Source organism: Leuciscus leuciscus (genome assembly GCF_965113295.1).
Source record: "Leuciscus leuciscus genome assembly, chromosome: 3".
NCBI classification, from domain to species: domain Eukaryota; kingdom Metazoa; phylum Chordata; class Actinopteri; order Cypriniformes; family Leuciscidae; genus Leuciscus; species Leuciscus leuciscus.
Genome location: NC_138727.1, coordinates 11,445,561 through 11,471,654, shown reverse-complemented (window position 1 = coordinate 11,471,654; position 26,094 = coordinate 11,445,561). Strand labels below are relative to the sequence as shown.

The 26,094-nt window shown below is 36.2% G+C and overlaps 1 protein-coding gene across 3 annotated transcripts; it reads right to left on the bottom strand.

Annotated features, from left to right (window-relative positions):
• Positions 1–1,616: 1,616 nt before the first annotated feature.
• Positions 1,617–26,094, bottom strand: gne (glucosamine (UDP-N-acetyl)-2-epimerase/N-acetylmannosamine kinase). 3 transcript variants are annotated; one of them, XM_082165771.1, is made up of 13 exons: positions 21,867–22,008; positions 16,467–16,490; positions 15,371–15,579; positions 11,076–11,530; positions 10,796–10,948; positions 9,381–9,593; positions 9,079–9,166; positions 8,040–8,250; positions 5,087–5,216; positions 4,773–4,994; positions 3,674–3,856; positions 2,449–2,565; positions 1,617–2,359 (listed from the first exon to the last, which is right to left on the bottom strand). In XM_082165771.1, exons 1-13 carry the CDS (start codon positions 21,894–21,896, stop codon positions 2,124–2,126), a joined length of 2,271 nt encoding a protein of 756 aa, XP_082021897.1. In that variant the 5' UTR covers positions 21,897–22,008; the 3' UTR covers positions 1,617–2,123. The 3 variants fall into 3 exon arrangements, with proteins under 3 accessions (XP_082021897.1, XP_082021899.1, XP_082021898.1); XM_082165773.1 differs by lacking the exons at positions 16,467–16,490; positions 21,867–22,008 and adding an exon at positions 25,943–26,094; XM_082165772.1 differs by lacking the exon at positions 16,467–16,490 and having other exon boundaries at positions 21,867–22,023.

Below are 26,094 nucleotides of genomic sequence, written 5' to 3'. Positions count from 1 at the left end.
TTTTTACAATACAGATTGTTTCAAAGCAGCTTTACAGTTATAACAGGAAAATACTGCAAAAACGTTAGTTTTGGCTGTACAGCAGCTCTAGAACAAAATAGTGTCATTGTCCAGCTTAAGTATAAGTTCGATGATGATTCATTTCCATTGTAAAAAATCATTAGTTATCTATATAGTTCATTATACAGCCGCTCTGGAGAAAACAGTGACGTCATCGTTCAGCTCAGTTCAGTGTTCTGTACAATTTGGCATGTTTCGTTGTGTTATCACAAATAAACAATTAACTCCAAGCACAATGACACAATACGCGTATAAAATCTTTTACACATTTTTAATACTATTTGAATAAAGGGTGAATCTGTCCATTTTCCTTTGCCTCACTTTTGGCCACTACGGTATATGGCAGTTCATTGACTTAGTTCATGACAGCAAAATAAAGCCACTTTTATGAGTATTTCGGGCTTTCCTGAGTTGTTGGATCCATTGATGGAACTCATGTTTGCATAATTGCTCCAACTGTTAATGAGGAGACACACATCAATAGAAAAGGATTCCACAGCATAAATACTAATTTGTGATATTAAATATTAAAGCTTCAGTGTCTTAATTAAATGATTTTATTATAATTAGATTAAATGATTGGTGTCATGCTGCAGTGACCTCACCCTTGCAGGCTCACTATTGGCTTATTCAGTGGTTGAGGGCGGCCATTTTGGGTTGACATCACTGTAGTCCTTAGTTCACAGCTTCAGTCAGCACTTAAGAATCAGTCCTAGACTTTACTGGAAGTTGCTTTTAGCTTCTTTATAAAAGTCTCCTACTCTTAGAGAAGTCCTACTTTTTAGTCAAAGTCAAAGCTTAAGACTATTCTTAAAAGTTGTAGCCTATACATACAGGCCCTGATATTTTCGCTTCAATAAAAGTTCTGAACTTTTTATTAGTCATCTTTATTTGGGTTGTTTTGTTTTATATGTGATTTTTGAACATATAAAGTAAGATAAACCTACTAAAAATTACATAAGTATTTTAGTCCAGTGATGCATAAAAACATATTTTGCCACATTTTGTAATCTGTGCCGTTTATGTTTTCTTTGTATATTTCAGAGTTGTATTTTGTGAAGTGTCTGCTTGGCCAAAAAACGGAAAAGGAATTTTTGTTCTGTTTTTGCAGAGGTACAGAAATCGCTTTCAGCACAACATTTGCCTCTAGGTGGCTCCACTCAGGATATCTACAACCAACCAAAAGGCTACACAAATAGGTCTCAATACATGTGTAATAATGTACAGTTCAGATGACCAATTGTATCCAAATGTTTATTTAAGAAGAGTCATTTGAGAAGGACGAAACAAGATAAATGCGCTATATAAATAAAACGTAGTATTATTATCATAAATGTATATAAAAAAAACATACTAACTAAAAAATACAAGCATTGCATGGAACAAAACCAAAAAATATATATTCTTCTAATTCTAAAACCATTTTCTTCATGTGCAAAGCAAAACAAACAGAATAGTATTTGTATTTAAATAAACTAATATAAATATATCAATATTCTGCAGATATTTTTGTTTATGCATGTATTAAGGGACTCTAATATAATAAATCAATTCAATGGCAATAAAAATACATTTTGCGTTTATTGATTTTAATGTACATAACGTAAATTATTTGACAGGTTCTGTGATTCAAAAATAAAATAGAGTAAACAAACTTCTTTCACTTATTCATACAGGTAGGTTGAATGAAAACTAAACATATGGTGCTCAAGACAAAAAAGGATTGGCAACAGATCAACATACAGTAAGGCGCAAGGGAGAAAAAACACAAATAACAGAAAGCAAGACAAGAGCAGGTAATTAAACCATAGCAGCTTCTCAGTAACAAATACCCCTTAGTTCCACCGTTCAAATATTAAATAAAAACCCTTACTTCATATACTTAAATTATTCTTCAAAAAGACACACCATTCATCAGGCGTTTGATCCCAAATAATAAAAACTAGTAAAAACAAATAAAAGCTTTTTCTCGCCACTATGATCCTATGAGCCACTATGACGTAACATGATTGGCCCTTGGTCGTTTAGTCTGTAACTGACTGGTTCCTGGTTTTCGAGCTCCGTCAGAAGGTACGGCGTGTGGTGTAGTCCAGTACCATGCTAGCGGCTCCCAGCAGGGCAGGATCCTCCAGCTCAGAGATCATGATCTTGGTCCCCTGTGCCGAGAACAGAGCGCGCTGACTGATGACATGACGAACTGGATTCTCATAATGCTCTGCCAGGACACCAGACAGGATCACTAGAGACGGGTTGATAATGTGCAGGATGTTCACGATGCCCAAACCCAGAGCAGTACCCGCTGTCAGGGAAGAGAAGAGAGAATATTAGTGCTTTTGTTCACCACAGACCTGCCCGAGAATAATGCATGTACTCGGATGTGCGTCCTACCGGTGTGAAGTACGCTCTCAGCTTTGGAGTTGCCGAGGCGAGCCGCGTGGATCAGATGAATAGCATTCACTTGTTCTTTGTTATTCACAGTCATTCCCTCCACCAACAGCAAGTCCTCTGTCATCAAATGTGAAAGAAACATGTGTCACATTTTACTTGGAAATGCATTTGTTGTGTACAACTCTTGTATTAAATCAGGTTCAGTGTTTATTAGTTTTAGGAAGCAACTTTGAAACTTATTAACTAGAAATTAAAGGACAACATATATCATAATTATATCATATCATATAGGCCTATATCATATCATAGGTTATCATTAGAACAGGGATTTGTGGGAACAGTTGTAATTCATTTTAATCAGTGATTTGTGTTGTTGTTGAGCAAATTCATTCAAATACAAATCGAATAAATTATTTTGATAAATATATATATTTAGTAACACTTTACAATAAGGTTTTATTTGTTAAAATTAACTAAGATTAATAAAGTATTTTTCATTGTTAGTTCACTTTTTTTCAACATTTACAAAGACATTTTACATATATTATATACAATTATATAATATTAATAATATAAAATCAAAATGTATCTGTTAAAAATATTTACTTGAACTGAGCCAACACGGACTAGAAATGAATAGCTGTATTTTTTAACTAGCATTAACAAGTTATTATATAACAAAATGTTGCTCATTGATAGTTAAATGTTATTTAATGCATTAAGTGGATCTTTTTATAAAATGTTGTTAACAAATTCAAATAAAGTGTCACTAAATTAAACGGACTTCAAACAACCGTTTTCATTATTTTGTTGAGACTACTGTCAGTCACGCTATAAAAAACAACAGGTGTTTCTACTTTTCCAGTATGCAGTGATTCCTCTCTCAAATCAGGGTAGGTCAGTTTTTGTTTTCAAAGAATGAATAGATAAAGGCTTTTGGAGAAATTTCAAAACAGAATTTCAACAGCAACATTTTTGAGTGGGTTTATGTTTGGATGTTAAGCTTTGGTATGGTAAAAATGATTATCTGGAAATGTGGAAAACAATAGTGAGGGATTACACCACTGTTAACTGTGACGTTATACCGACCAGTTTAGTTGTTCACTGCCAACTGAAAAGGAAAAATTGTGACAGAGAGGGCGAGGCTGATAAGCCTGCTTTAGCGCAACTCTTGGTGTGTGTGTGTGTGTGTGTGTGTGTGTGTGTGCGCGTCTGGTCGTCTCACCGTCATGGAGTCTCTTGGCTTCTCTCTGCAGGGCGAGACCAGATGAGTAGGCTTCAATGCAGCCGTGGCTGCCACACATGCACTCTGGTCCATCTAGCGAGACCACGATGTGTCCCAGCTCAGCCGCGCAAAATGTGCTGCCATGGATCAGGTCATTATGCTGGATTATACCACCACCAATTCCTGTACATATAAACACAAGGCAAATGTATATACAGGCAGAATTACAGCAGTCAGATATAAGGAACAATTATATCAGCGTCAGTCTTCAATTACGCAGGTACACTGCATTAGATACATGTGATCAAACAGGAAGCTGGAACCTCTAATTCTCATTTACTGAACACTATGGAAGCTTGTTTCCGCCACAATAAAACATTTTAAAAGATAACTGCAAATTTTATCAGAATTGCGAGATCTAAACTCGCAATTACGAGAAATAAAGTCAGTCTTTTTTTTCCTTCAGAATTGGACACACCAGTATCACTTAGAGAGAAAACCATAATTTCACAATGTTTTCTGGTTCATTCTTAGACAACTATATAATTAGTGTTTTGTTGTTCCCCAGACTTACTATAGATAAAATTAACAGGATAACAGTCCCAATATTTGACATATTTGACTGTTTAGTGTGCAATGCAAAATAACGTTTATAAAGTTTCATAACTCTGTTATGAGATATATCTAAGTGATCAATCAGGAAAAAAATTACTATAAATTATACACTCCATCTCAAAACATTAGGGTCAGTAAGATTTTTAAATGTTTTTGAAAGAGGTCTCTTATGGTCACCAAGGCTGCAATTATTTAATCAAAAATATAGTAAAATAGTAATATATACAATATATTTAATATATAATATATTGTATATAATATATATATAAAAATTCAATATATTTTTAAAATGTTGTAATGACAAAGCTTTATTTTGATTGTGGCATTTTATTTTAATATACTGTAACCTGATCAACCAGTGTCACCAGTCTGACGGTTCTAAATCCACGTACCGTCTGGTTTCTTTATCTCTATTGTCTGCAAAGTGCAAACCCCCCCACCCTAGCAACTAGCAGCAGTAAAGAACATGAGAAAGGGAACAAACCGGTTCCAGTGATAATGGTGACAAAGTTCTCTACGCCTTTCCCATGGCCAAACTTCTTTTCAGCGAGGGCTGCGCAGTTGCCATCATTATCGACCCACACGGGCAGATGAAGGGCGCTAGAGAGAGGTGTACGGATATCCACCGAACTCCACTCGTTTATTAGCTTGGTGGAATGGAGGACCACCCCATCTTGTGGGTTCACACGTCCCCCTGTGCTCACACCTGAAAGAAATGCCAAGAAATGGACAGTTAATGATTGAGTTAATGTATGGACAATATAGAAGGAGACATGGGGAAAAAAAACGCAGACATACCGACACCCAGGATTCTGCAGTTGAGGTGAACGGCGTCAACCATGGCCTGTTTGCACATGGTCAGAATCAGCTCTATCCTCTCCTCAAACGTCTTAGGATTCAACTGGATATACTTCTTAACCACTTTACCCTGAAACACAAGCAAACATTTACAAGATATATATTTTTATATATATATATATATATATATATATATATATTATATATATATATATATATATATATATATATATATATATATATATATGAAGCAACAACCAGCTATCAAACCATGACAATGAAACATTAAAGTAAAAATTACACAGTAAATTACAAATTACTTATTAATTACCATTAATTTCTTACCCCAACCATGTTCCAAAATTGGGAAAACTTTTTTTTTTAAGAATGAATACTATTATTCAGCAAGGATGCATGAAATTGATCAAAAGCGACAGTAAAGACATTTGTGACAAAATATTTCTGTTTCAAATAAATTCATTTCTTTTGAACTTACTGAAAGTACTTTTGAAATTTATCAAAGGTTCCTGAAATTTTTTTATTGCAGTTTTTAGTGCACAAAAATATTAAGCAGCACAATTGATCATAATAATGATAATGAGAAGAAATGTTTCTAAAAAATAATAAATGTTTCCTGACCTGCTGAAAATTCAACTTTGCATCGCAAGAATACTTTACATTTTAAAATGTATTTAAATAGAAAACAGTTATTTTTTTCATTGTAATAATATTGAAATTATTCTGTATTTTTTCTTTAAAAAAATGCTGCCTTAGTAAGAAAAAGAGACTTCTTCCAAAAACATTAAAATAACTTTACAGACCCCAAACTTTTGAACAGCAATTTTGTACATGCAAATTAAAAAGAGCATTTCAATAATCTCTCTTTGCGACATATTTTTGCTTTTATTTTGTTGATTTGATCATTCGTGAGTTGGTACCTCTCCATCACTCTGACTGCAAGTATGGACCCTGTGATTGTTATACACCTAAATTGTTATACACCTAAAACAATAAATTGAAAGTCAAATTGAAGCATTCAAGGAACATAAATGGAACTTACTTTATAGACTGCATGAGCATCATGATTATGTTTATGTTAAGAAATAACAAATCAATATATTTCAGCCAATACGATTAATCGGATGATATTTGGCCATTTTGAGATTTTTGCATTGGTTTTAAAGTCACCATGAAATCAAAAACGGACTATTCTTATTTTTTCATGTAATATTGCAGTATTTATTATAAATCATTGATCCGTGCATTTATCCTTTTATTATTGTTATTTCATGCAATGTGTCATCCTAATCTTTAAAGGGGTGGTATAATGCCCTTTTCACAAAATGTAAAATAAATCTCTGATGTCCCCAGAGTGTGTGTGTGTGTGTGTGTGTGTGTGTGAAGTTTTAGCTCAAAATACCCCACAGGTATTTTTATATAGCATGTTAAAGTTGTCACTTTTTGAGGGTGAGCAAAAACGCACCGTTTTGTGTCTGGCCCTTTAAATGCAAATATGCTGCTGCTCCCGACACAGAGGGTGGGGTTTCAAGAGCTTGTGTGTTAGCAGCTCCGATTACCTCACGCAGACACACACTAAAATGACAGAAACTGTTCTGTCTTTTATGTTTAAACAGAGTCAGACAAAGATGGAGAGACTCAAGAAGAAGTGACAACACGTAGAATGCAACAGGACGTCTCTGAATGGTTAGTTGATGAATTTATGTTGCTGATGTAGAGCTGATGTACTATCTTCAATTAGCATATTCTGTCATGATAATCTATAAATCGCTCGTATAGGAACTGTTGTGAGATGCACACAGAGGGACTTTCTATTGCATGTGAAAAGATGGATGCTACAGTTTGAGCTGACTCACAAATGTGCTCGACTACAACAACTCTTTCTCTTCTCAACATGGACTGCGTGTTCCCGGGGGCGGGGTTTATGTAAATTTTAGGGTTGGTGATGTCACTAACCCTGGAAGAATGTCATGTAGTCCCTACCAGCCGTTTGTTGTAGTCCTTAAAAAAACATTTCTTTAAAAGCAAATATCTCTCTTTGCTTTGAACTTCGGGCGTTGTAACTTTGCAGATGTTGTTAATGCTCAAAAAGCAACATTACACACTAACTAAAGTTAGAAAAGTGAAATCATACTCAACCACCCCTTTAATCAAAATAACTTCCCCTCCCTCTTGCAGTGACATTTCTTCTATTCTCTGATGATGTGTTTACTGGCGTGAGGGCGGGACAACCTGTCACTCACATGAGATCACTGCAATAGCAAACCACAACCATCCAATCAATTCCTGACAGACAAAATCAAGACCCATCCTACATTTTTTCTTGTTCAAGAAGCCATGTCACTCAGATATACGTCACAATAGGGAAGAAAAGACTATTGCAACATCCGTTTCATGCCGATTTTAATATCTAGCAACAGCAAGCATTATAAAAGGATAGTGGATATTTTCTGTTTTAAAATATTTGTTGTCAACTTTGAGTAATATTGTCAAATAAATCAGTCTAAAATAAGTGTGCATTTAAATTCAGCAATGCTTCACCGTGGCCAAATATTAAATTAAACTAATTACATAGTTTAATGGTGTGTCCCTCAATCCCCAGAAAACCTGTTCTGCAGCATTTACACACACAGACAGAGCTGATTACACAACCCTTCAGATCAAACCTGCCGCTGTTTGTTTACAGTCAGAGTACTATGTGTCATGTGAATGAAATATTGACGTAATAGCTGCATATCCTGCTGCATAAACGTTTAACCATCACAACTGGGCAAACACACACATCCTGTCATAAGCAGGCACAACTGTGTTGAGAATGTACAGCACGTCCCACACCCTGCCTGTATTTTATGACCTCACACTTCCTGGCGTTAAAGACACGTCCTAAAGATGAATTGGATCTCAACATCTGATTCCAGAGGTGCGCTCTGCATACCTTCATACTGACGATGCCGACACGCAGGTTGGTTCCCCCCAGGTCAACAGCAAGGGCACTCTGTGTCTCCAGAATGTGGTCAATATCTTGAGAAATACACTCCTTCACCAGAGGGAAACAGAACTTCTTCTGTAGTGGCTCAGACAGGTCAATGGCCTGAAGGAACTTCAAGATGCGCTGGACTGCATTTCCATCACCATAGATCTTGGAGCTAGTGGATAGAGCAAGAACACACAGGACATGTTGAGAGTATGAAGCTGTATCCCAATGACGCACTATTCACCTATACACCATGTATTTATGCATAATGTATGCAACTGTGTAGTGTATGAACTTTCTAAATTTATTTTGTCATTCAAAAGTCTGATTGGCCAATCCACCTCCTCTATGTAATTAAAGCCGAGTTGAGTTCATGACACGTACAATATTCCAGACATCATTTTTTCGGTTAATTAAGTGCATCATCCGGTTATTACTCAACACTATTTATACTACAAAATGCCATAGAATAGTGCAGTGGCTGATACGCAATGTATTGACAATTTATTATACAGTATATACACAATTAAGTTTCATTTTAGTTATCTAAAAATGGACAAATATGAGTGGATTTATCAGAGTACTGGTACATGAAATGAGATTTAATGATTTTTATAACTACATTCAAGTCTGATTTTAATCAGCTTGTTTAGTGTTTAATAGATCAAGACACACTTAGACTAGTGTTGTCCTTGTTAACTAAACTATTAAATATTGCTGAAATAAATAAAGATGTAATAAATATTAGATGGAAAACCTTGACTTGTCTTGGCAACAAACTGACATAAAATAAATGAAGTTAAAGTTTTTTTTTTAAAATCAGAAAACTGAAAATATTAAAATGAACAAACTCAAAATATGAATAAATGCTATAATAGTATATAATACTAATATTTTAGATTATTTTCAAGAACTGCATTACAATCATGATATCTGATGCTAGAATATTTGATGCATGCAAATAGAAGATGCCTAAAATGTAACAAAAAGAGCTCATTACCAGGGGTAGCGTTTTCCAAACTGCAGCTCCAGAGCATGGTAGATTTTATTATGCGTGTCTGCGTCTCGCACATGTAGAACATTTTCCCCTATTTTCAAAATATCATGAATTGGTAAAACTGTTCCATCAAGGCAAATACTAAAGGCACTCATTTAAACAAAAGGCAGTCTGGACTTGTTTAGAGAATAAACATTCCATTCTGGTTTCAAGGATCCAAATTAAAAACTATAAACAGAACAGTAAAATGGTGATGATATCCTGCCATAATGCCTTCAGTAAGTCATATTCGTATCTAATCTCACCTGTTTCTCGACCCGTCTGACGAGTACCCAGGTTAATGACAGGTGTCCCGAAAGCTCCGGCCTCACGAACTCCACAGCTGCTGTTCCCAATCATGCAGCCGGCATGTGCTATCAGCTGGATGAACTGATCGAACGGAACATGCTTTACCGCACGGAATTTCGGATGCTGCTCGATTCCCTTCCGCCTCATCACACGGACCATCTCCTTACTGCCTACATGAGACAAACGCAGAGCACTATGGCATTAATGGGTGGAATTCTCCTACGCTTCTTTATTCAGGGAGTTCATTCAGGGAAGTTAATGACAAGTTAATTCTAAGACTGTTTCACGTCAAGTCAAGAGGTTTTTATTGTCATTTCTCTCTTTAATGCAGAGGAAGAAACAAACTGATAATGTCTGAATTTGAGTTCTTTTAAACAATTCATCAGTACTGCGTCACGAGAGTCACAATTTCATAGAAAGGTGTATTTCGTCAAACAGTCACTTTGTCTCATCACATTCAATTCAGACTATTATATATATACACATACATACATTTAGTGTTATTGTTTAATAAAACTATTAAAATCGAAATAATAATTAATTTAAATGAAGCTGAAATAAAATAAAATGTCAATATTAGTTTTTAAAAAAAGTAAAAAAAAAAATCAATTTAAGTTCAAGTACTACAATTACTAAAACTGAAATAAAGTTCATTAGAAATATAGAAAATGACACACATAATAGAATTACTAAAACTTAAATCAAAAGTGAAAATGCAAAAATAAAAGCTCATTTAGAATAAATACTATAATAGTATATAATTTATACTAAATTAACACATTTATATTGTGTTTGCAGTTTTTGCAGAATTTCTTCTTTGAAGTTACAGGAAAAATAACTAATGGCACACTGTCACTATACAATTACATTCAATTCACACCACAATTATTATATTATATTATATTATATTATATATACTGTATTTTAAGTTTTTTTGTTGAAGTTACAGCAAAAACAACTATATTCTGACCATTACCTTAAAATTACTCATTCTATGATATCAAATTTTGGTCATACCACTTTTCTTAAGTGGCAGGGCCACATTTTTTGTCTAGACTTTTATTGTTTCTGTAAACAGACTGGAGTTATATTACTATGGACAAAAAAAGCACCTCTGTTTTGACTGTTGCTGCCAGTTGTGTCTACTTGTCATTAACACCAAACTCAAAACCAAGGCTGTTTTGTCTGTTTCTAGAGCCCTTGAAAGTTATCTTAGACTGCTGACAAAGCCACTGAGGGTCACAATAAGCCTTTCAATCTGACAGAAACCATAGCTGTATATGGGCAGAAAATGTGTGTATAATCTTCTCAGGCACAAAAAGTGTGAACGGTCAGAGAGAAAGAAAAACAGAAAACGAGAGAAACAGCTGACCTGCGTCAATATTCGGGAAAAGAATGAGAGTTTTCTTGTTGAAGGAGATGATAGCGTCCAGCATTAACTCGTAGATCTTAATGGAGTTCTTGATGTCTGTGGTAACAGGATGCTGCAGGGCCACAATATAGTCCTGCTCCTTCACCTCATCCCCTGTTAAAGAAAGAACCACATATGCATATTTATGCATGATAATATCATTTTGAACTATTTAACTCTTTGGATTGCATAGGCTTCATTGCTCATCTCTACTGTTGTCTCATCCCATTAATTTACATACCAATCCAAGACTTGATGATATCAGCATAATCGTCTCGTTTGTGGGCGGAGAGCAGCTTGTCGTATGACGGGCAGCCAGCCAATAAGATATGAGAGTGGTCTTCGCACATGGAGATGAGGTGTCTCTCGGCTGAGCGGGTGCAGACGGCGTGGTAGTGTGCCAGTTTGGAGATGGCATGACGAATTGAATCATCAATGGTTCCGCTTACTTCTCCACCTTCAAGGTGTAATATGCGAATGTTCATTAGAGACGCTGCCGTCGCCAAGGCCAGCGCGTCGAAACGGTCGCCGTGAACGAGCAGAATGTCAGGGGCGAGGCGCTGGAGCACGTCAGGGAGCTTCACGAGCGCGAGACCCACGGACTCCACCATGGCAGCTTCGTCCTCACCACGAACAATGGTGTGCAATTTAGAGCCGATATCAAACTCATCCTGCTCAATCATACGGAACGTGTTTCTGGGAAAGAGAAAGACAAAAAGAATCATTAAATATGACTTAGTGCTGCAAATAACGATTATTTTAATAATTGATTAATCTGTCGATTATTTCTTCGATTAATCGGATGGAAAATTCATTATTATTAACAAATAAATACATTTGAATAAATTATTTACTAAATTGTTATATTCCACATCCTGCACAGTGAGGTCTGTGAAGTTTAGCAAAGACTCACTTGCTGTCAGGACAGGCTTTGACAGATGCAAATTTTAAATACTCGCAGCCAGGGCTTGACATTAGCATCCGCCAAACCCGCCCAATACATTTTTCAATTGCCACTTTTAAAAGGGCATCTGAAATAACAAACTAAGTGCAATGTAGTGTTGTCAAAATATCGATTTTCAATACATATCGATACTGAAATATCTGAAATGCTTCCAATACAATTTTTTGGCAGAATACACAATACCAGCTGTGTATTGTAAACACTTATGTAATCACAGTCAGTTATGTTTTAAGTGACCGTAAACAGTTGAGAAAGAAAATGCATGAGTAACAGTATAATGGATCTGTGCGTCAGGTTTTAAAGTGACAGCAGCCTAATATACCTGCTGCCCAATTATGTAATATAAAATATATCTATATGGCAGTTTTTCCCCATGGTAACGATGTCAAATTGTGGCCAGTGAAAATGCTGAGTGGCTAGTAACTTTAGAAAACCACAGGGGCTGGTGAGCAAAAAGAGGTTAAGTCCTGATCGAAGGACATTCTCAGGACAATCATAACTTTTACAGATACGGATACATAGTAAAACTTGAGTTATGTGCTGTGGAAAACAATTTTGAAACCTTTTTAATATTATGCATTCCCATGTTTAGGACAACTTGGGTTCTACACTTTTCCCACAGCAACTCACTTTACATCGTCCACTGTTTGTCCATAGAAATGCATTATTCACTGCTGAAATGTGCACCAGCCACTCCAGCCACCAGCCACACCAGATTTTATGTTAGTGTATTTGTTGTTGTGTAGTATGTGTGGTATGGTACATGTTGTAATGTCAGTGTATTATGTCAATTAAGCTGTATGTGAGCATACCAAGACAAATTCCTATCAACTTAGTTGAAATGGCTTAATACATTTTGAATTGAATTGATTGAATTGAAATGTGGTTGGACTGGTGGAGGTTTTCTGCGCATAGTGGCAGATGCAATTAATTGAAGATAAAATTTGTTGTCGATTTTTTTCATGATCGATTATTATAGATTTTTTAATAGATTGGTTGGTTGCAGCCCTAATCTGCATCAAAGAGCAATAGCGTTTAAAAGCTGTTAGAAATAAAAGATCAATAACAATTTAGTATGGAAATAAATGCAAGAAAGAAGATCAATTGGGTTTCAGACAGTGTACAAATATTACAAGACACCATCGATGTATGTTACAATTCTGTATGTTCGAATGGTGAACATTTTAAGAATGCAAGTCCATTTTCAAAAAGTAATCATATTTTTTCAAGTATGTAGTACCAAAGACTAAAATGATGTAGAAAAAGTATGCATGGTAAGATAACATGCATTCCATGGCATTTTCTTTGAAATAGAATAATAAAGGTAATGTCAAGTTTTTTTTTTTTACCCAAGGGGGAGTAAAGGCTGGTTTGGCTTCATTGATAAAAGACAAGGGTTTCTAGCCACCATGAGCAGCCTACTGTGAGAGCCAAACTCCCACCGTCAAGAGCTACATTCCAACATTTCCATGGCAACAGTGAGAAATAGTGCTGATTCATGTTTTGAAGCTCTCATGCCCGGGATAGGGTTGCACCAGCCATTCGAACATTCTTAAATTGGAACGTAAAGTCCTCACTTACGTGGCTTAGTAACTACTAGCTAGCTAGTATGTAACTAACTCTGTACTTTATTGGGTTGCACCATTTAGCTAGTACATAATAAATTACATTTATTGATTATGACTGATTTTCTTTGAAATGTGAAAAAGTGAGTGTAAATATCAGCATTACCATATATGTCTAAAGTGCAGAGGTGGACAAAGTACACAACTTCCTTACTTGAGTGAAAGTACAGATACTACTGGTCAAATATTACTCCATTACAAGTAGAAGTTGTAAAGACCGATCTTTACTTAAGTAAAAGTACAGAAGTACTCGTTTTTAAAAGTACTTAAGTATCAAAAGTAAAAAGTAAATGTCAATGCATTGTTTTATTATTGATGCATTGATGTATGTAATACGTACAGTACCTTATGCCTCTGAATATATGCCTGCTTACCTACCCTAATATCAATATCATATTTATTTCTAGAACACAGTTCCAGTAGTGGGATTGAATGTGAGATTAATAAGTGCACTCAATAACGTCCACAATGGTTTCGGACACCCAAACGGCTGTTCCCTCAAATAGTGCCCTATTAAAAGTTTTTTGTCTTTTAGTAATATGTTAGCCATAAGCTAGTGTGCTCCAAAACAATGACAAAATTTGCATTTAGAAGACCAAACTCAATGTTAAAAATGAAAATCAGATTGATGTCAGAATCCAACGTCAGATTGACATTAATCTCCAACGTTGGACAGACGTTGTATTGTGGTTGAAAATGAAAATCGTGTTGACGTCAGAAACCAACATCAGTCGGGTTCTAACGTCAACCCGACTTTCATTTCCAACGTCTGTCTGACGCTGGATGTTGACATGAAGCTGACGTCATGTTCTGACGTCAACTCGACTTTGATTTCCAACCAAAATCTGCAACCAAAATCATCCCCTGACTGACTTTACTACTTTCTACTCAAGGACCTTGACAGAAATGTAGTGGAGTAAAAAGTACGATAATTGTATTTCAAATGTAGTGAAGTTAAAGTAAATTGTTTTCAGAAAAAAATAATACTCAAGTAAAGTACAGTGCCCGGTTGCATAAAGCACCTTAAGTGTAATTTTCCCTTAAGTTCTCCCTTATGTTTCCCTTAAACCTAAGGGTGTTGCAAAAAAAAACCCTTAAGAGTTTTTTTAAGGGTTTCTTCAAGTGAAACGTCATAAATTCTTAGAATTTCCCTTAAACGCTGTTTTTTCACTTAAGTAATCCCTTAAAAAGCGTTAAGTGTTGCATAAAACCCCTTAAAGGTAATTTCCCTAAGTATAACTTAAGGTTTGGAAATCGTAACCTTAAGAGTAACGTGGACAAAAATAAGATGACATGGCTGAATTTATGGAACCAGCTGAAGATCATTATGTGCCAAGAATAATTTTTATGGATAGGGAGAACCCTTTGGACCATCTTAGCGATGAAAAATTGCTGGGGCTCTTTCCCGTCATTTAAACGCAACGGTCAACATTTTTTTTTCTTTTACCATATTCGTCAAGAAGAATGCATTTCTCCTCCTCTGTCCAATTTTTCTTTCTTTTTTGTTTTCTTTATCCATTCCGATATCCTAGCCTACTTTATTTGATGAAACTGCGAAAGTGTAGTGTTAGTGTTTTGCGTATCTATGGCAACAACAGACTTTTATAACGTGAATCCAGGATCGCTGTCGTGAAACACTTAAATGTTTCCCTTACCTAAGAGAACCGTTTAAGAGATTATATGCAACACCCTTAAGTTATTATCTTAGGTAAGGGGAAATCGTATCACACTTAAGGGAAAAACTTAAGGTGCTTTATGCAACCGGGCACAGATACTCAAAAATTGTACTTAAGTACAGTATTCAATTTATCGGTTTATGTTTATAAATACAAATTTATAACAACAAATTTTGTTATGTTTGACGACCCCTCTGATATCTACTTTCCCTTCAACAATTTAATCTAGATTAGTCAAACAGATGATATGACTCATGTTCAGCAGCCTTACCCGTAATCATCAATGAGATGTGAACCCAGCACCACCACCTCCAGGTCAAAGATTTCAGGTTGAGACTTGATGCCGAACATGATGGGGGCGAGTTTAGAGTAGTCCGCTCTGTTACAGGTGGCCACGCACACCCGTAGTCGTTGCTTCGACCCCTTCTCCGATCGCTCCATCTTCTCCTGTGCTCGCTGGGTATTCAGATAATAAAGCTCCTAAATGAGGAACATGATTACAAATATATATGGTATTCTGAGAAAGCAAAAAGAATAATGAATATGCTCATTTTGTCACGGCTAAATGCACTTTATTGCTTTACAAAAATGTAAGAAAATCATTATAAAAAACAATGATTTATTTAGCAAATTCATTAAGCGCCATCCTTCCACTAGAAGATATAGTCCCTGACATGTAAACTAAAGTTATGTAAATATTTCAGCATAGCTTGGACCCTGTATTGATCAAAATCGATCTGTTTTATGCACTACCGTTCAAAAGTTTGGGGTCAGTAACATTTTATTAAGGAACTAATACTCTTATTCAGCGAGGCTGCAATAAATTGATCAAAAGTGACAGTAAAGATTACATCTTTACATTATAGATGTATTAATGTTATAAAAGATTTCAGATAGATTTCAAATAGGCTAAATGCTGTTCTTTCAAAGAACTTTCTTAGTTCTATTCAGAAGAATCAATCCTGAAACAAATCACGGTTTCCAAAATTATATTAAGCAGCACAATGGTTTTCATCATTGATATAATAAGAAATGGTTATTTAGAATGATTTCTGAAGGATCATGACACTGAAGACTGGAGTAATGATGCAGAAAATTCAGCTTTGCATCACAGGAATACATTCATTTTACACTTACTTTGTTATAATATTTTACAATATTGCTGTTTTTATTGTATTTTTACCAAATAAATGCAGCCTTGGTGAGTACAAGTAACTTTTTTCAAAAACAGACAAATAACTAATCCCCATAAACTTTTGAATGACTGTGTGTTTAAATAGAAGAGAAAACAGAATGAAAACAGAACTGTAGTAAATCAGAGCAAGCCTTTCATGCCAGGTTGCCAAACTGAGAAGGATCATACTTACATGAGTATTCCTGACCTGAACACTCTGAGGCATGAAAACAGAATAAGGAAAGAAAAGAAGTATATTTTGCTACGTCACTTCATAGAGGAATATAAAAACTTACTAAAGCGACCTGCCTGACTAATGACTTCAATCCTTTACTTTTTTTTACTCTAAACTAGAGGTCGACCGATTAATCGGTCGGACGATTAATCGGCCGATTTTTTGCATTTTTTAACATAATCGGCATCGGCCAATATTCAGTATATCAAGCCGATTATTAGGCGGGCGCATCTGTGGGCAGCCTTGTGTTGTTGTTGTTGTGGAACACGTGTTCGACGCACGCTGCCCTAGAGTCATTCTCCAGCAGAGTGAGCAGACCTCATCCAGTGCCTAAAGAAGGAGCTAAGTTCCTTGGAGAAAACTCATTTATATTTAATTAAAACCTTTTGATATGTTACTTACTACCAACTTCGAGAAAAAATATGAATAGGCGACATGACGTTAGGCTACTTTGGATATTGATAGCGTAGTTGAGGTTGCATTAGCACAGTAGAAGGGTTGCTATCATGTCACAATAAGTAAGCAAGAATTTTGCAGTTACAGACAGAGAACCTGATACTTTTATTTGTTCTGTTTTGTGTGTCTTATATTTGAGAGGGTTGTCACTCAATGCAGAGAAATAATAAAAAAGTGGCCATTGGTTAGTGAAGGGCTGGCTTTGCTAGCGTCGTCGCTAGGGTTGGGTAGCACTAGCTACAGACAGACCCGGTGCTAATACGGCACTGGTGCCTTAACGACCGTTATTTACCAGACCGAATATCAATGCGGATTTCTGTGCTTCATTTCAATGCTACTGTTATGCCTGTGCTTCTTTTGGATGCTCTGAAAACGGACGTTAGAAACATGACGCTAGTCAGCTGTTAACTTTAGCATACTAGTAGCTGGATTAAACACGGTTAAAATGCTGGCCAAACAGTGTAATGTGTGACTGTATTTCACTGTAGACTAGGGGTGGAACGAACGGTACATGTATTCGTATTGGACCGAAACGGTACGGGCGTCACGGTTCGGTGTATACATTTACACGGAGAATACATTGTATAAAAATAAATAAAACTCGCGTGCAAATTAATTCATGTAATGCGGAACTACTGTTAGATACGCGGGTTCTTTGGGGACACCTAATCTGTAGCCCCGCTTTAGCTCTGAACAAGCGGGAAGGAAGTCGACCGGAAGTTGAAGCCGGCCGCGTGCCACCATCTTGTAGCAGAACTTCACCTGCTGTTAGCATCCCATTGACTCCCATTCATTTTGGCGTCACTTTGACAGCGAATAACTTTACATCTGAGGCGTTTGAAGACTCCATTTGTCCATTATTTATTTCTAAAGAAACACGACAATGTATAAAATGCTCCATTACCTTGTAGCTTACGTTATGGCCCCGTAAAAACAGTTTTTGTAAAAGTAGGCTAACGATTGCGTCATAACCGCACGACTCTCTGTCGCACAGTAGAGAGATTACCGTATTGACGGGAGGAGAAGCTCGCGTTCAATCGGGGAGACGTGGAGGCAAAATGACAAAATAATTAATCAGAATACCTAGCAAAAGTTTCTCCTGCTCCTAGCTCATGGACAGCTCCTACTCACGCTCTCCGTCTCTGCAAGATTCGGAAGGGAATGATTCAGATTTCTCATGCCACAGCCACTAGAAGACAGACGGGTTGCTCACGTCACATCTACGTCGTCAAGCTCAGTTTGAGTCTGCGCGTCAGGAAAGGAAGTCCTAAAAAATCGCTGAAAATGGGCTTCACTTGCCTCAATTGAGTTCCAATGAGATGACTCTGTCCATTTCTTATACTGTCTATGGCTCTGAAGCAGGCTGCGATCATAGACTGTAAAAAATAGGCTGCGATGTAAAGATTGCATTGCTGGAGTATGGTGTGTGTGGGAGAGAGAGAGGGAGAGAGGGGCGCGGGTGCGGGCGCGATCGAAAAGTCGCGTGTGTTTAAAGTCGCAAAGTGTTTACTTATATTTGTTTGTGTGTGTGTGTGTGTGAGAGAGAGAGAGGCGCGGATGCGATCGAACAGTGGAAACATAAAAACATACTCCGTCATTTTGTTTATAAAAGACATCATTCAAACTGCAAAGTGTTTAAGTTACTGTTAATTAAAATTTTAAGGAAAACAAATATATTAATCTGAAATGTAGCAAATACATTTTCAATTCATTCAGGTACAATTACCAAACATATCTCAAGGTCACAACAAGTGCAGATTGGTCAAGTGTTCAATAAATGTTTTTGTTGAGAAATCTTGTCGATCTTAAGTAATTATTTGTGTTATATTTTATCTTTCAAATAGAGGTTAAAAACAAGCACATAATCGGCCAAATATCGGCCAAAATAAATCGGCAGCTTTAATCGGCCATCGGCCGACCCGGATTTCAAAACATCGGCATCGGCATCGGCCTGAAAAAAACCATATCGGTCGACCTCTACTCTAAACGCCCTTTCTATGCCAGAGGACACCTTCAAACGCTTGTTTCTGTATTTGGACATTGACCATTTAAACAATTCAAATCTGGTTTATAGGCAAAAAGCAAACACTACTGGAAAGTAGAAGGAGCGAAGTTCATGGAATAAAGGGGCTATCATTTTGAGAGTTAAAGTCCCACTGCATTTTGATCAAATTACCAAACCAGGAAAAGTCAGCTTATTGAACCTTTAGACAAAATATAAAAATAAAATTATGTCAAAGTGTTTTATGTTGTGAGTCAGATACATCAGGCTTTAATGCCCATTTAGGATGATATAGGAAAACATGGAACTAACACATCAGTTTTAATTAGAAGCCCAAAAAAGAAGATGAAAATCTGATAATGTAAACTTTATAGCTTCTTTTATTAATATATATATATATATATATATATATATACATACACACATATATTATGTAAACAAACGTTTATGTTAGATGCGATTCATCGATTTGACAGCTCTTTATCTCGCAATAATATAAGATGAGATGATATTTAAATGCTTAGTTTTATGATCAAAGCTCTGTAATTTTTATTGTGGAGGCAATTTTGTTTTACAATTATACTGTACTAAAAGGCCTCTACAAAAGTAATATAATAGATTGTGTACAACAGGTTTTTCAGCAAAGTTTTGATCATCTTGATAATTTAGAGGCCTTTTAGTACAGTATTACCTCTACAAAAGTAATATAATAGATTGTGTACAACAGGTTTTTCAGCAAAGTTTTGATCATCTTGATAATTTAGAGGCCTTAGAAATTAATTTATCAAACATGAATCTGTAGGCTTTATGAGGTTAAAAGCATATAACATGCAATAGATTGCATTGAAATAAAATGTAAACCTTTGAGAATTAAATTTTTTGTGAAGACAAAAAAAAATGACATCATACAGCGAGAATATAATTGTAATGCCAAAGCAATCAGTTGTTTATCTGATTTTATTTAAGATGAGCATATTGTCATAATATGATTTCCTACAGCCTTATTATTATTATTATTAGAAGAGAGATATTGAGAGGCATTCAACCATACTCAAAAGAAAACTATCCCAAACACCGAGAAATACCACAAGGGTGTGTCTTGGAGCCAATGCAAATATGTGAAATTTTGTTGACGACTTCTGTCACAAAGCCAAAGACGACTGGAAAATAAGGTCATGTCAAGCGTAAATTGTCAGAACTAAATGCCAAACCAGTTCCACCAGAGAACTGAATGCTTAAAGCGTTCACCCAAAAATGAAGTAGTCAAGTTGTTCTAAACCTGATTGGTTACTGATATTCTTCAAAACATCTTCTTTTGTGTTCAGCAGAAGGAAAACATTCATACAGGTTTGGAATATCACGTGAATCTGAGAAATTGTAACACTTGACATGTCACAGAGACTGGAGAAGCTAGAGATTCAAACTCGTTAAACTGGATCAAAGGAACACATGAATGGAAATGGTTTTTAATTCAATTAAAGAATGAACAAACATTTTTAGTGTGCTGTGTGTGTGCTTTACAGCAAACTGTTTATTGCCAAGGTAAGATCAAAACAATGCAAAATTTCAAACGTTTGAGGTCAGTTAAGATTTGTTGGGTCACGACTTCAGATTAGGGTCCAATTTCTCACCATTACCTATGACTTTTGCCTCAATAAACTCCTAATTACTGCTTATTAATAGTTATTAATAGGTAGTTGTTAAGTTTAGGTATTCGGTAGAGGGATGTAGAATATGGTCATGTAGAATAAGGCATTACTATATGCTTTATAAGTACTAATAAACAGCCTAATATCCTGGTAATATACGTGCACTATTGGCAACTAGTTAATAGTGAGAATAGGTTCTGTGCTGGGCAAGAACTCCCATGAACTAGCATGGATGAGGGCGGGGAGAGCAGCAATACAACCTTAGGGTAAACAGAACAGAACCAACATGAATGTATGCAGATCATTAATTCAAGATTTTAAAGTACAACATAATTGGAGATTTTATTCTGATTCAAGGGGAATCATGCCAAATCCTGACTGGGCGAGAGGAGGAGCTGGGGATGGAGGAGGGTAATTCGCTCTTGAGAAACGCGAGCTGCTGATAATACTGAAAGAGCTTATATATGTATACAGTGATAGGCGTCTTATTCCTATATGTAGACGTCGGCTGAGAGTCAGCTGATGCGAGTCTGACTAATGTGACCTGCCAAAACTGAGGCTACGCTTAATATGTCTTTGTCACTTATGATCCATTTAATGCATCCCTGCTGAATAAAGGTATTTTTTTTATTACTTACCGACCACAAACATTTAAAGGTGGTTTAAAAGCAAAATAAGCTTAACCTGACATTATGTAGACATATATGTGGATTCTTTAGGCAGAAGAAAACTGCATTAAAATGACTGATTTAAAGCCACTTCATTTCGTGAGTATTCACACATGATTTTACTCCCGTGGTATGACATGAACAAGGTCTCAGACAGTACAGTATCTGTGCTCTATTAAAAGCGGTCAATAGAACATCTTCAGGGCCAACTCCCACACGTCCAACAAAAATTAAGTTACAACGGCATATGGCATAGTTTAAGGCAGTGCCTTTTGGGAAATCATCACTTCATCACAGTTGTCCTACATAGGGCACTGCTCATCTGTGCTCACCAACCAACCCCTGTGTTTCTGTTGTATTCTCTACATAAAAATAAAAACCAGAAGTCATTCTGACTAAGTGTCCACATCAAGACCTCAAATCCACCATGTTTCCAGCTCACACACTCATCATCCCTGCTAAAAGCCATCACAAGACTCTAGCTGCACCCTAATCATTACAAACGGGGGAGGGGGGGGATGGAGGGATGGAAGGAGGCAGAAGGAATGAGGAAAAGCAAATGACAAAATGGCATCTGACTCACGTGTGGGTTTCTAGCATGTCCCGGCATCATAGTGTGTGCAGTGTTTTCTTTCCCGCTCCCTTCTGAATTAAACAGAACCCCTCTCTAGATGCTCTCCCTCTATTCAGTGTCTCTGACAGCCATTAAAGCAAAAGGGAGGAGGACAGCGGCCCGCTGCATGCTTCACACAAAGCAGCAGGGAAGGAACAACCCAGGGGGCGGAGTCAGAACAGCTCCTGCACACCAATTGGCTGCCTAGGAGAGAGGAAAGACGGGTGTCTCCGCCCCTGCATCCTCTTCCAGTCCAGAAAGGAGTTTTTTAAGAGTTCAAAAGTACAACAATTACCAAGCATTTGTACACAGAACTCACCCTGCCAGATTTTACTGCATTATTTCCATGTGCACATCCTTTTTACATTCGATCACATTAATGCAATTCCGACAACACACTTTCAATATTAAATTTTTTACCTTGAAACTGGTTTTCAGAGGCCTTTTTAGCTTTATTTTTTCTAACCAGAAAGAGAGAGATTTTTTGTAAAATAGTTTTTTATTTAATCAAATAATTGAAAATAGAAAATTAGAATAAATTATTATATTAAAACATACAGTGTCAGACATAACAAATAAAAACAGGAACTTTGGGGCATATTTTTGAAGTCTGAAAATATTATTATTTTTTTATTATTATTTATTCATTATAATGTCTTTGGAAAATAAATAATATTCAACATTCTAACAAGACTATGCTGATACGCAATGACATAAACGATTAATGAAAACAAACATGTTTGGATATTTTCAAATGATAGCCATTTTAATTTATTTGTTCATTATAAATTATTCTTTTCATTTAATAACTTTACAATCAAGCAATTTAACATCAACCATACGACAATAAATGGCACGAATTTTATGGGTGTTTTTTCAATGGTAATTAATTATAATAATCATGTTAATAAATGTATAGTTTATTAATATAATGCATGTATAGTATGTTTTACATTAATACAAAATATATAATGACATTGAAAAACTTTTTGCATTTTTTTATAATTATAGCCAATTTAATTTAAGTGTTTATCATAAATTACTCTTTTCTCTGAATTTCTGAGTTACTTTGCAGTGAAACAATCCAACATCAACAACACAAAATAAATCCTTTAGCTCAAGCTGTATTTGACATGACTCTTTCATTGTGCTCTGTAAAAGAGCCACGTCCTCATAACCTGTGACTTCCACAGTAAGAGTGACGAAGCATGTACAGTTGCCTCTGTATGGGATTGACAGTGTCTGCATTTTCTCTTTAGCCATGCGTGTCTCTTTTCATTTGTAAGGGTGTGCTGTGTGTTGAGAGAGCATTAAACTTTGGTGTGGTGAACAAGGATCCGTTTGTTTGCATTTCAACTGTTACACGAATTCTATGATCTACATCAAGAAGTAACTATGTGACTGTTAACAGACATAACACCTTAGGTGTGAAGAAATGTATCGGCTATAAAGAAGCTCTTAAGACATAGCCTATATCTACATGCACTTTTCTCTCTTTTTTTTCTTTCTTTTTTTTGTTGACTTTGACTGAATATTGAACTTAAATGGTGCCATAACAACATCAGTGCTCCTTTTTTGGATTTAGCAGATACGGCATGTTGAGCTATACTGTGTTTCCTATGAATGTGAGTCTCAAATACACCCAGTCTTGAAAAGGCTGAGTGAAGAAGAGATGTACAGAGACCAGGGGTGGACTGGTCATCAGGGCAGACTGGGCACTTTCCTGGTGGGCCGATACATCTCATACATAAAATTATGAGATGCAAAATAAAAGATATCCTGTGTTTATCTCTTTCAAGGATAGAAATTAGTACAAAACTAGGCTAATTATGAAAGTTTATTTTATTTTTCAGTGCATTTGTTTTATAATATATGGTTATTACTGTCATGGGATTAATATTATAACTATTATTATGTAGTAGTGTAATGTAGACAGACACTATATCATAACTAAAAGAGTTTTGAGTTTTTCTTTGTTCAATTTACACACTGAATATGGGTTGGAGCTCTTAATTTTGAACTCTCAAAGTGCACCAGATTGATGAATTTAACATTAAAAAGCACAACATTTTATTCCGGGGGAGCGGGACAGAGGTCCACTCACCACAGATTTACCAGAAATCCTGTGGGAAACACTGGTATTGCTATGCCAATGCAGCTTATAGCTTGTTTTAGGATTCATCAGTATTCATGGGTTTCATCAGGTCCCTTTCCACAGGTGTATTAATAAAGCACAATGCAGTCTGCATTCATAATCTAGGTGCTTGATTTTATACACCTGTGGAAAGGGACCTGATGAAACCCATGAATAGTTCAATTGTATTTTACAATTAGTAGTTATTTCATCTGTTAACTTTTACTAATTCCTCCTCACTCATTGCATGGCATTAGTGATTTAAGGAATAGGAGTTGGTATACATATTCAAGGGCGTGCAAAAGATCGGTTGTGTTTATGACCATATGTAGTGGGCCGGTCTGGCCCTGAGAGAGACACGCTTGCAAAGTGCAGATTAAGTGTTTCAACTGGAGGTGAGAGACAAGCCAAAACATACAGATACAGCTACTGCATGCAGTCTGTTCTGGAGGCTGTATCACTAATAGTGGGATAATTCCCAATAATACAAACAAGCATCTGAAACTGAGGCACATCTTTGTCAGATGAGACTAACCCTGTCAAAACAAAAGGAAATGGTGCCATCTATTGGAAGAATAAGAGACTAGCACAGGACCAGAGCCCACCTGATCACGATAGAACAGGTGTGCCCAAAACTCTTCTTGGAGATCTCTCGCTCTCTCTCATTAACCATTTCAGTCGTATCCGACTCTTAGGGATTCCATGGCCATCTCTCGCCATACCTGAGAGACTGTCCATGAATTTTCTTAGCTTGCCACTTTGCCAGGTCTTTCCCCAACTCTTCCCATTACATGACTTGGGACTCACACACGCACAAACACACTCACACCTACAATTTAGCATCTTCAGTTCCTGAAGATCTACCTTCCAGCAAAATTGAGCTCCAACCCTGATCAAAACACAACTGAACCAGCTAATTCAGATCTTCAGGAGCCCTTGATATTTAAAGACAGGTGTGTTGAATCAGGTTTGGATCCGAACTCTGCAGGTAGGGTTGATCTCCACAAACAGGATTGGGCACCCCAGCAATAGACAATAGAACTGGATGAACAAGTGATCATGTGCATTATGATAATCCGGTTCCCCTACCAGAAAGCATCTTTAGCTTTTAGCCGATTAGCATGGGATATAGTCTCACAGGACAGTAACTGTGTCCAAATGACTAAGTACCCATCAGAACAGAAGTTGGATTATGATCAATTCTTGCAGAAAAGCTCAGGTCACACCTGAATTAATTCAAGGTTGACAGAAGAGCTCAAAGAGACTTGGCCTACAGGAATGTTTCACTACATGAACTTATAATTATACTATTACCCTCTTTATAACACCAATTATTGCCATGTATCATTGTATGTGTGTCTGGTGCGATGATGGATTTTTTTTTGGGGGGGGGGATATTTATAGGTATTGATATAGTCTATCTATCTATCTATCTATCTATACATAGACAGTACATTAATATATATATATATATATATATATATATATATATATATATACAGTATATATATATATAATATATATACAGTATATATATATATATATATATATATATATATATATATATATGAAACATTTGCTTTTTCCTCATACCTTACCAAGACACATGATATTGTCAATGGTAACATACACAAGAGCATATAAAAACGATGGGTAAAGAAAAGAAAAAAAGTATATTGATTTAGGTACTAAGTTAAACTCAATTAAAGGAGTCCACATATGACATCTGCAAAAGTTCTTTATAAAATACATCTCTAAGAACTGTATATTTCTATCGAGCGACAGATCACAGTGAAGGTAACGTGGCGAAAAGTTTCGTGTGTTCTCACACACACACACACACACACACACACACTTACTGCTGGCCAAGGAATGCTAGCAAGCTATGTTAGCACTGCACATTATTACTTACGTTTGACACGATTATCTGTTGTACATTCCCTTGAGTAATAACAGGCGTTTATAGAATCGGATATCCCAAATACTGATATACTTGATCAGTCATCAACAAAGGGAGATTAAACCGCTAACCGACGATAAGCACTGGTGAGAATTCTTTCTCTG